This window comes from Crinia signifera, chromosome 9 (genome assembly GCF_055691185.1).
Source record: "Crinia signifera chromosome 9, ASM5569118v1, whole genome shotgun sequence".
NCBI lineage: Eukaryota > Metazoa > Chordata > Amphibia > Anura > Myobatrachidae > Crinia > Crinia signifera.
Genome location: NC_139225.1, coordinates 13,698,450 through 13,710,666, shown reverse-complemented (window position 1 = coordinate 13,710,666; position 12,217 = coordinate 13,698,450). Strand labels below are relative to the sequence as shown.

The 12,217-nt window shown below is 44.6% G+C and overlaps 1 protein-coding gene across 1 annotated transcript in view; it reads right to left on the bottom strand.

The window, feature by feature from the left end:
• Positions 1–12,217, bottom strand: part of CENPI (centromere protein I) — a 36,363-nt gene that overhangs the window by 13,889 nt on the left and 10,257 nt on the right. Inside the window, exons 5-11 of the mRNA XM_083161063.1 lie at positions 11,290–11,397; positions 10,762–10,810; positions 6,288–6,334; positions 3,602–3,691; positions 3,376–3,495; positions 2,412–2,570; positions 67–187 (exon numbers count right to left, since the gene is read on the bottom strand). Of these exons, the coding sequence (XP_083017189.1) occupies positions 67–187; positions 2,412–2,570; positions 3,376–3,495; positions 3,602–3,691; positions 6,288–6,334; positions 10,762–10,810; positions 11,290–11,397 (694 nt within the window). The remainder of the gene's footprint in view (positions 1–66; positions 188–2,411; positions 2,571–3,375; positions 3,496–3,601; positions 3,692–6,287; positions 6,335–10,761; positions 10,811–11,289; positions 11,398–12,217) is intronic.

Here is a 12,217-nt window from a genome sequence, read left to right as displayed (position 1 = left end):
ATTACTTTGAGAACCTAAAACATTTGAATTTACTGAAAACAACATTGATGCGAATCAGTTTTGTACCTTCATGCAGGATAAATGCCAGCCAGTAGTTTAGCCTGAGGAAGGCATCTTCTTCTCTAGCACAGCTGACATAATGCAGCAGCACTGGATTATTAAGGATGCAGCCCATCTGCGCTGGGAGCTGGAGAAAACAAAGAAGAACACTGTCATTTTTATTTATTTTCTAAATTTGATCCAATGAATAATAAAATATTCATTACACTGATAAATGGAAAAAATTACTTTAAATAAAAATTTGTATTTATTAAAACTCCTTAGTCAGCTGAGCAGGGGCCGAAAAACAAAACATCCCTGAAGGTATACAATATCCCCATACACACTAGATGACATATCGATATGAACGATAACTATATATAGTTTATATAGTCTAGCGCAGGGGTGGCCAAACCGGTCCTCGAGATCTACCAACAGTCCACATTTTCCACATCACCTAGCTGGTGCACAGCTGTAGTCATTACTAACTGTCACATTTTTAAACCAGCTGCATTCATTCCTACTATAGATCCACAGGTTGCCTGGAAAACATGCACCATTGGTAGATCTTGAGGACAGGTTTGGCCACCCCTGGTCTAGCGTGTACGCTCAATATTGATAACGGTGCATCGTTAACGACCCTTCCAGTCGTCTGTGCTGCATGCAATCATACACGGTGCACTACAGCAGTAAGGGTGCGTGATGTAACTGAATGATATCGGTCGGTGTGTATGCACTATATTGTTTGCCAGGAGCTCGAACAATATCATTAATAGTATTGTTCACGGAGCTTATAGGCTAGAGCAGGGGAGGGCAATAAGCGACCCCCTCCAGCGGTTGATGAACTACACATCCCAGCATGCCTTGCCTTAGTTTTGTTATTTTGCCATCCTGAAACTGATGCAAGGCATGCTGGGATGTGTAATTCTTCAACAGCTGGAGGGCCACCTTATGACTGTGCTAGTGTGTATGGGGCTTTACACTCCTGTTTCTGACAAAACCCCAAACAGGAATATTCCCACCAGTGTGGTCTGTTTAATCGGTCATGGAAAGGAAAGAACACCCATGGTACGGTCTTACTTTTCCTTTTCACCCCCTTGGCAGCCAAAACACATGAGATGTATCGGAGAATCTAAGAGAAGGATTCTTCACTTATAAGAACCGCGAAAGCAAAGACATTGCAACAAACTAATTTTAATAGAATCATTTTGTGGAGTATTTTTTATTACAGATAAAAGTCTGAAAAAAGAACTCCCAAGCTGCTCTGCAAAAATCCTCCATAAAACCCTGCTTGCCCAGGGCATTACCACCACCCCCCATGTAGAATGTACCCATATCGAGATGCGTTGGATATTTGAACAACAAAAAAAAAAATCTCGACGTTGAACTAAAATGGTTTCTTAAATACCTTTTATGCACAATATTCCCTTTTATTCCCTTCTTGGAATCCTGATTGCTGGTGCTCTGACAGGGGGGATCCTGACTGACAGGGGCTATTCTGCCTTGTAGGGGACCACGACCCCCATATAAGGAGAATGGAACGTGTGGTGAGCGCATCGCGCCCGCAAGGGGCTTTTTTGGGCTTGCCTCCCTGTCGGAGCACCAACAGTCGGGATTCCGACGTCGGGATCCCCCTGTTGGGCCGCCAAACCACACCCGTTAGTGCACAGGGGCTCACATTGTTAATGACATTGAGCGTACACACTAGAAGATAAAGTAGAAGTTATCTTTCGGAACGGGCTTTCTGAAAGATACTGTATCTTTCAAAATGTATCTTCTAGTGTGTATGGGGCTTTAGTCATTAGATCTTACACTATCACACTGTATCTAATAGCTACAAAAAAATTTATTTAAACAAAACCGGCAATCATTAACAAGGCATGGGTTTTTCCTTGTAAATGATTTCCACTCCTGAGGAAGCCGCTGAGAGGTGTTTTGAGGCGGAGAAACGCGTTAAGAGGACAGAGGGGACGCTCATGGCTAAAACTAGACACCACCAACGGTTGATCTCGGATATGACCGTGTAATAGGACTGCACCAACGGTCGGAAAAACATTACGGTATCTATAAGCCATAATACCCCATCGCTGCTCCAAAGCTGGAAATCTTATAAAGTATATTACTAACCTTGCATGGGCACATCAAGTGAGGACTGTGTTATTTAAAATTTATCCTATTAACTGGCTACAAAGTAACGATTATCCCAGCATGCATGCAATTAATTACTAACCAGTTCTAAGAGATGGGAATGGACTAACAGTTTAATATATGTTGTAAGTCTTGTTTGTCTATTGTAAACCACACAGCGGGTTTGGCCGGCACCATGCACCTCCGGCGAACACATGCCCCACTTTGCGCCCCACAGTTGTCACCTGAAATGTCATGATGTTGTCCAGTAGTTGTGAAAGGGTCTGAATTTTCTCCACTGGGAAATTCGGACTTTTGAACACTGAGACTCTATTAGAGCCGGCAGACTGATCACCCCAACTAAAACTGCTGCAGGTGGGTACATGGATACTACTGTTCCACTTCTGTAGGATAGCAAGAAAAAAAATATATATTCAAAAGCCGCATAAGTAGTAACATCCTTCAGGTATAAACAAAATGTAGACATACTATTGGGTTGAAGGACAGGAAACCCCACTATTAATTCATTCCCAAAAACAGGAGGCACGGCGCTGAGCGAACAGTATCTTCCCATAAGATTAGGAGGGATTGTACAGGGTCATCGGTGACTGTTGCCCAAAGCTAGGCCACTATGGCAATGTGTGGGAGATTAATTACAATATGAATCAAACTAATGCACTGCTTCTCTGCACACCATTATCACCTTTTTGTATAAAAGAAACTGTAAATAAATGTAAAAACAAGTCTACAACTCACACACAGTAGCAGCTGAGATTAGACACAGATCACAGGGGTCAGGCCAGATGTATTCTCTACTGTCAGGGGGTCCCTTAAGGATTTGCTTAGAGTTAACAGCAGAGGCAATGAGCATGTACAGAAGTCACACTACTGACTACAGCAAATCACTGCTACTGAACAGAAATTCCAAGTTTCAGCCCAGAAACTGCCTCTGCCGGGTAAAGGCCGTGTGGTGTAAAATGTAAAAAACGCCGGGAAGCTGGTTCCAAAAAACCTAGCGTTTTGGTGTAAAAGGCTTATCAGCGACTATGGAGTAAAGTTTGAATCTCAAAATATAAAGTGCATGTAGCAATGGCAAGTCTGTGTATTCTATGAGTTGGTCAGTAAATTCAAGGCCACTAATAGCATCCTGTAACTAGATTACATACAGCGAATTACATTGGGGGGGGAAAGGGGGCAATTCATACTCACCCTTTTACGAGATGGTTTGCTCATACTCAAACTATGATCGCCAGCAGGATCACCTGCATTCCTCTTGATAATGGCTTTCAGCTCGGAGGTAAAGAGCAAGCTAGAAGTTTTAAAGTACACCTACAAAAAAGAAAGAATGATAAATTCCCTCCTCCAAAAACAGGCCAGTATTTTCTTTTTTTTTTTTTTAAACGAACCAATCATATATATATTTTTTTTTACTTGCCTTCATTTTTCCAGGTAACGTAAGAGAGACCAGCTCAGGACTGAAAACCTTATACAAGGAAAGTAGGCCTAGGATGTGAGGTTGTAATCCCTAGGAAAGACATAAAAAATACTCAGCTTGCATCATACAGTAAACACACTACAATAGAAAAAAATATATAGTCATTGTTTCAAATGAATGGCCAACACAAAGCGGGACCAGAGAAATAATGAGCTCGTCATGATTATATAAATTGCCGTATAGAACAAAATATATGAGATCCTGTAAAAAAAAAAAAAAAAAAATAATGATTCAGAGAAATATTGTAAAACGCATTGCTTATATACGCTCAGAATATGAACACAAACTACTGCAAGCAATGCCGGATTTACTGTAATTCCAAGAGGTGAACAGCCATGCACTGCACAAGGTTCCATTAGAACAGGGCTGGGCAACACCGGCCCTCCAGATGTTGATGAACTACACATCCCAGGATGCTTTGCATTAGTTTTGCTATGTGGCCATGCTGAAACTGATGCAAGGCATGTTGGGATGTGTAGTTCATCAACATCTGGAGGGCCGGTGCTGCCCAGCCCTGCATTAGTATTCCCTTATCCGAAATGCTTGGGACCACAAGCATTTTGGATAAGGCATTTTTTTCGGATTTTGGAATATTTATTTCCCCCCATACTTACCTGGTCCCCTAGTGGTGCCCCGATGGTCCTCTAATGTTTACTGTGTCCCCCGGTGGCCTTCAAGATCCTCTTCAGTGGCATCTCCGGTCCCAGAGGTGCATTACGCAAATGAGCCGGTGACGTCACTGGTGTGACCACGCATTCGCGCAATGCACACTTGGGACCGGAGATGCCGCTGAAGAGGATCACGGAGGCCGCCGTGGACATCGGGGGACGAGGTAAGTATGAAAAAAAAAGGGGCTGGGGTGGAAAACAAACAAACAAAAAAAACGAAATATTTTAAATAACCATGGTTTTTGGAATACACGGATAAGGGAGAACTGACATATAAATTCAATGCGGCCGGCGGGGGATTTCCATAGACGAGACAAAAAAAAAAAATTCACATGTTCCATTAAGGCTTCTTAGACATAGACTTAGAAATTTCACAAAACTATTGAATTTCTACCGGTCAAACTAAAAAACAGCTGATCCTTATTGACTTATTGATCTAGCAGTCCGAATGCAGTCTAGGAAATAGTCGAAAATCCATGTCGGATTTGCAAATGGATATGGGGTATAGAAACTGAGGATCCAGAGAGTTGTTTTAGAATTGCACTATTTTGGGTTTAGAACGGGATCCCAGGTCCTTCATATTGCTCCATGCCTTAAAAGAGAGGGAAGCGATCTGATGAATCACGTAGGGGGTAATCATGTTCCTGTATAACTCCCTCACTTCATGGTATATGTGATCATATGCCTATACAAGATTTGGGAGATAATACAACAGATGTCCAGTACTATTTATATATGTATGTATTGCAATGTGGATGTTCTGAAGATCAGCTGTATTAGTTCACCCATACAATGGATTATCGCTCTGTGCACTTTACCATCGTAGTCTTGCTATATTCATTCCCACGGCGGCTCACAAGGCCTATTCCGGAATCCCACGGCGGCTCACCAGGCCTACTCCGGAATCACACGGCGGCTCACCAGGCCTACTCCGGAATCCCACGGCGGCTCACCAGGTCTACTCCGGAATCCCACGGCGGCTCACCAGGCCTACTCCGGAATCCCACGGCGGCTCACCAGGCCTACTCCGGAATCCCACGGCGGCTCACCAGGCCTACTCCGGAATCCCACGGCGGCTCACCAGGCCTACTCCGGAATCCCACGGCGGCTCACAAGGCCTACTCCGGAATCCCACGGCGGCTCACAAGGCCTACTCCGGAATCCCACGGCGGCTCACCAGGTCTACTCCGGAATCCCACGGCGGCTCACCAGGTCTACTCCGGAATCCCACGGCGGCTCACCAGGCCTACTCCGGAATCCCATGGCGGCTCACCAGGCCTACTCCGGAATCCCACGGCGGCTCACCAGGCCTACTCCGGAATCCCACGGCGGCTCACAAGGCCTACTCCGGAATCCCACGGCGGCTCACAAGGCCTACTCCGGAATCCCACGGCGGCTCACAAGGCCTACTCCGGAATCCCACGGCGGCTCACCAGGCCTACTCCGGAATCCCACGGCGGCTCACCAGGCCTACTCCGGAATCCCACGGCGGCTCACCAGGCCTACTCCGGAATCCCACGGCGGCTCACAAGGCCTACTCCGGAATCCCACGGCGGCTCACAAGGCCTACTCCGGAATCCCACGGCGGCTCACAAGGCCTACTCCGGAATCCCACGGCGGCTCACAAGGCCTACTCCGGAATCCCACGGCGGCTCACAAGGCCTACTCCGGAATCCCACGGCGGCTCACAAGGCCTACTCCGGAATCCCAAATACAAGTATGCCGGGGCTACAGCATACATCTCGTCTCTGATCTCCCGGCTCAACTTCTCCAAATCCTGTCTCATTCCCACTAAATTACTGGCTTCTAATTATGGTTACAGAACTTGGTTAGGGCTGCACCCTCCCAAACACAATAAGATAATTGCATCCCCTCTACACATTAGCATCTGCTAATATGTATCTCTGACTTACACTAGGAGGAGGACCATGTGTATATAGAGTAGCTTACGTTCATACCTTTCTGATTTGAAGTTCGAGAAGAGTTCGTACTCTGTAGGCCCGCACTGTTAAAACAACAAAATACACTTTCAATTTTAGAACAGAGAATTACAAGGTGATGAAGTTGGCATCTCGACAGCAGAATCCCTACATATTCTGTTGGCAAGTAATAGGGTTAAGCCAAAAGTGGAGGGGAGGATAGGGTTAGGCAGCGGGGAAATGGGGAAGAGGTTAAGGGTAGGATAAGGGTTACAGTACAGATTTCGTACCCCTAATAGCACCTAGTGGGGCAGATGTATTAAGCCTGGAGAAGAGATAAACTGGATATAAAGTGAAAGGAGATAACGCACCAGCCAACCAGTTCCCAACTGTCATTTTTCAAACAGTTCATTGGCTGGTGCGTTATCTCCTTTTTACTTTATCTCTCCTCCAGGCTCAATACATCTGCCCCAATAGTAACAGGTGCATAATCTTGAGTGAACCGAGGGAAAAAAATTGTTAATTTTTAGGGTATATAATCTCCTCCCCCCAGTATTTCGTGAAGTACTGAAGGAGTATGTCAGCACAAGTTAGCTTAGCGCCAAGACAAGAGGAGCAGGGATAGCTGAGATAATTAGTAAAATATGGCATATTCACTCTATGGCGTATATAAGTACCATTTTAAATGGTTCCTCTGCTAAATTCATAAGAGTCTGGAGCCCATGGTCTTCATATTTCAATATTCCTCTAGCTTTCCATTCATTATTTAATTAATTTAATTATTTATTCTATTGGAGTTTTTTTTTTTTATATATATTCTTTTAATCAACAGCCGGGTTGGTTCCCTTTCTATTCCTTTCCTCCCCCATCCCTTCCCTCTCCTTTTCTTCTTAGACTATTTTTAATTAATTTCAATCAGTTGTCTAACTGAAATATCTGAAAACAGTATGTATTTAAAGTATAAGTTTTTAAACTTTCAAAATGCTTTATAAATATCTTGATGTAATATTTTTCAAATTGTTGGGGGGGAGAGCTTGGAATAAAGTCACATGTCTCCCCTCTTATGTAGTGTATACATGGACTAAATAGTCAAAATTGAATAGAAATGTAATCTAAATTTAACGGTTTTCAACCACTTTCAACGCGCTTTTCAATCCCGATGCTGGCTCCCGTTCAGCGCAAATCGAACATAAAAATAGACTGTGCAGGCAAGACGCTATAGTACAGATCTGTAGTCAAAGTTTTATGTGTTGCTTGCTGCGCGATGATCCCAATGTCTATACACACATGTTCAGGCGTACATTTACTAAGATATCGTTCCATTCAAGATGGAATGTTGCCTATAAAATGAGATGCAATCTAGTTAAAAAAGTACGTGCCGCACATATTTGTTGTACTTTGCGCACATCGCATCCCAAGGCCAAAACGCACTGTGCATGGGAACCATAAGAAGTTCGAAAACCATTGAAGAAAGCACAATTTCCCATTCAGGCATTGCTACAGCAAGTCGCACGTCTACAGTACATCAGGGAAGGACAAGGTTCCTGATAATAAATAGTTCTGTGCAGGTAATTTCCTAAAGCAAAGTGTTTATTGTTTAACCGGATCTACCGTCTTTATTCTAGGAATAGAGAATGGGAAATAGACTGACCCCCCCCCCAGTCCATTCCTCCAGAGAAATGGTCCAGTAGCTTTAGCAGGGATAGACTTACTGGCATCCACCAATGACCATGCTTTCTTGTTTTAAGAAAACTACAGGGGATGGTCGTCCAGTAATTTGGTGGCACCAGATATCCCAAAGAGGGTTTGGTACTCAGCGGTACTAAACATGGAAGTTGGTCCAGTATATATTTATCAGTTTGATATATGACGTTTCTAGATACCGCAGTGTAAGCAGGATTACAACAAACTAATTAGATCAGATTCTGGTAGCATTATATTTTAAAATAAAAAATAAAATTATTTTTCTAGGCGTTCCATATTTTTGTCTAAACCCGTGTGTGTGTTTGTATATAAATGTAGCCACGCCCATCGTGGCTTGGTTTTGTTGCGGGTGCAGCATGCGTGGCGTAATGTGTGCGCACCATTGAAAACGTATTAGCTGGCAGCCCGGTGCAGCCCAGCGGCCTGAGTCATGGGGGTGGGTAGGTGTGCAAAACGGGCACCAGCGGCTGCAATGTAGCCATGATGAATGTGGCTATACCAGGTGCCAAATATGCGTCTCCAAACATACTTCCATCCAGCTCACCCTATCCCTCATACAGTATGAATGATAAAAACGTCACAGAATTTGCCAATTTTAGAAATCTTTGGTTAACTTATCCAGGAGCAAAATTGCTCTAGGGTTCAAATAGGTCACATTGAACCGCATGGTAAACCCAACCGGTCCATAGAGTTCCCTTGTAAGGGACTATTAAGCAGGGTATAAAAGGTCTAACAGCAATAGAAGGCAGGAGCAACAGTTAAAACCAGGATCTATAACAACAACAACGGGTCCTGATGAAGCTCCCATCAGCGAAGCATACGCTGACCCGTCAGATAACTGTTGTGACTCCCTACTCCCTTTCCCCACATATTGATGTTTAATAATTGTGATCTGTAACCAGCCGAGCCTTTGCCTCACGAGCGTGTGCCAGTCGCCACTGGGCACGCCAGGTCAGAGACGCAGTGTCTGACATCAGCACTGTCTCTCTCTGTCTTTTTTTCATATACGTGGAGACAGACATCAAATCAATAATTCTGTCAATGGGGATACAGTATTGTAGTCACATCAAATAGGATATATTATCCTTTTTAAATCACTTTCATGTTCTGTAATGTCTGTGTCCATACTTCGCTACCATTTTAAAGATTTGTAATAAAAGTTACATTTTAGATTAATCATTTTTCTCTGTGCACCACACACCGACATTCTTTCATTTCCCTGTTGTTATATAAATCTGTGTCCAGTGGTAGCACACCCTCCACTTGTTTCAAATATATTAAAGAAAATAATATATGAGGGTAAATTAAATAATTTTCGATAGATTTGAATCCTGTGCGACTGTTCTGATCCCTTTCCCCCAATCTCCCCCTAACCTGTCTAAAACCAGGATCTATATACAACCCAACTTCAGAGGGGAGGGGCAGGCAACCCAGGGCAAGCAGTCAGCAAGGCTGCAAGCAAGCTCCAGGGGTGGAGGAGGAGCTACAGGCAAGTCTCCCTCCCCCTCAGGCGCCAAAGCCATCAGGGAACTGCCTGTAAAATGTGCGCGGTGGTCTAGCGGATAAGTGCAGCAGCGCCAGACCCCCAACCGCACCTGTCCCCCCCACCGTCTCACACAAGCGGGAGGTGGTCGCCACCGGCGGTGGGTGTTGTAGCAGGGGAACATGTGACCTGTCCGGACTGCTGCTCAGATCAGTGAAAACAAAAAAATATATATAAAAAAACAGGAGCATTTCAGCAAACCCCTACAAACATACCCACTCCTGCTGGAGCAGGCACGGAAGGTTACAAATTTGTACCCACATGGGAAATTAAGTTAAAAAATTATAGTTAACAAAAAAAATACAGCGCTTTCCAACAGACATTAGGATTAAATGGCAGGTTGGTGAGTGAGCAAGTGTTCCAGCTCCAAGACCAGACACTACACCCTAGTGCAGGGATTGTCAACTCACTGCACAAACAAGATTTCAAAATTGCCAAGGACACAGCAGACCCAATGCGAATGCAAATTGTTTTCAGTTACCCAGTGGGTAGAGTTATAGAATGCCCTTATGTGACAACCATACGAGTCACTGCCTAGCTGCCATCATGCTCTCATAGGGAACTTGTGGGGACAGTAGAACAGCAGGACACCCAAGCAGCTTCTCCCCTAGTTGCCTGTAACTCATCCCCTTTAAATCCGATTCATGTCCCATCCAGTCTCTAGGAAGCTTCTTAAGCATTGAGCCCTTGAACCAGGACCTACATCATTGACATAACAGAGAAGACCGAGGGATCATCAGCCGACACCAACCAGTGATGATGAGCAGATGACAAGAGGAGAAGGGGCCATCAGTCAGATCTGGACGCACTAATGGCAGAAAGGGGTGGTCCCAGGATACAGAGGCAGGACTGGAGCAGGAAGAGACCAGTGAATAACAGTTGAACTGGTGGTGATGGCTGTAAACTGGTGGACACCTACAGCTCTGGGGGCACACTTGAGATCAGCTGAAGGCACACTAGTGTGCCACGGCATGGTGGTTGAAAAACACTGCCCTAGTGTATCCTATGTATGAAAGTAAAAGGTTATTGGGTGTGAAAGGTTATTTGGGTGTGGTGAGCACACTGCACCTCGACCTGGGTCGACCTGTCACCAACCCGGGTCCGACCTTGGTTATTTGTGCAATGTGAAAGGGGTATAAAAGAGACTACCTGATCCTGTTAACTAGTCTGTGTCAGACAGCTTCATGGGTGAATAAAATTTAGCATGTATATAATGTAATGGGGGAGATCATCATTTTGTAACAACTGAGGTGTACTTTTACTTACCATGCTCCTTCCTGGTCAGCAGATACAGCAAGTGACATAATGACGGACACTGTTTAAGAAATATAATGGGTCCAGTAAGTTACATTAAAAAAACAAACAATCTTTTTCATTGTGCATTCAATTCCAGTAAGATAGAAAAAAAAGGTAAAAAATATAAAGTATACATAATCTATGAAGTAGTAATTGGCAAAACTCTGCCTCTCTCCATGTAGCAAAAAGAGGGATCTAAAACTTTTAATTTTATTGAGGATTGCACTCAACTATTTCCGCAATGCTTAGTTTAAACTTTTCTCCAGTTACATATAACTTCTATTCTGCCCCCAGACAGGACGTCAATATCCTCGGACCCCCTGGATCCACCTACAACTCCGATGTCCCCTGTGGGACCCATGGACCCTGACAAGGAAATATCCCTTTTAGAAGACTCGATGAGATGACAAATTTCAATACAAAAATCTGCAAACTTTTACTTCCAAACCTTCATGGAATATAGAATTTAGGGGGATTTTTTTTTTACAGAATTCATACCAATTTGTCATCCTGGATCAAACAGAAGAAGAAATTGTAGAATGAAGAGAGCACGTCTTTACATGGAATGAAATCGAGCACCGAGGTCAGCCAGCGAATAAAAAAAATCTGGAGGAAGAAAAATATATACACATGATTAACCACGAATCTACAGGTAACCTATACAGTAATACAGTGGTGGGCGATTATTTTGGTTGGTGGGGCCACTTAACAATTCCAGTAAATATTCGCAGGCCGCACACAAAATTCATATTACACCACACGGGATGAGCTCAAATTCTATGGGTGCTGGATGGATTCCCACCGACGTCGGAATCCCGACTGTTAAAACCCGATGGCCACCAGCTATTCTCCATCGTGAGGGACCACGACCCCCATAGAGGGAGAATAGAATAGGTGGCAAGAGTAGCGAGCTACTGTGCCCGCAGCTTGGCGAGCGCAGTGAGCCCACAAGGGGCTTTGTTGCACTGCCCCCCTCTGTCTAAGTCCGGGCAGTCAGGATCCAGACGTCGGGCTAATGACTGTCGGGATCCTGAATGTCGGTGTGCTATACCACACTCAAATTCTATCTATATATATTTAAGAAGCCTCCATCCACATGTCACATGCTGCCCGGGATCCCGCCTCCTGCAGCCCTGCACAGCCAATCAATGAGCCTCCAGCATCTACCTAACACACTACAGGACAGCTGAGCTGTCGCACCGCTGCCCTGCACTACTGTGTGGTGCCAACAGCTCAGCTGTCACTCAACTGAGTCAGGGCAGCGGGGAGCCGGGCTATGCGGTGCTGCTGAGGAAATCCCAGCTGCCCACGCGTGGAGTGCAAAATATGTCCTCAGTGGCACTGCGGTCCAGTCAAGATCTGGTCGCGGGCCGTAGTTTGCCCACCCCTGCAGTAATACATATTAGCCAAAGATGGACAGGAAGAG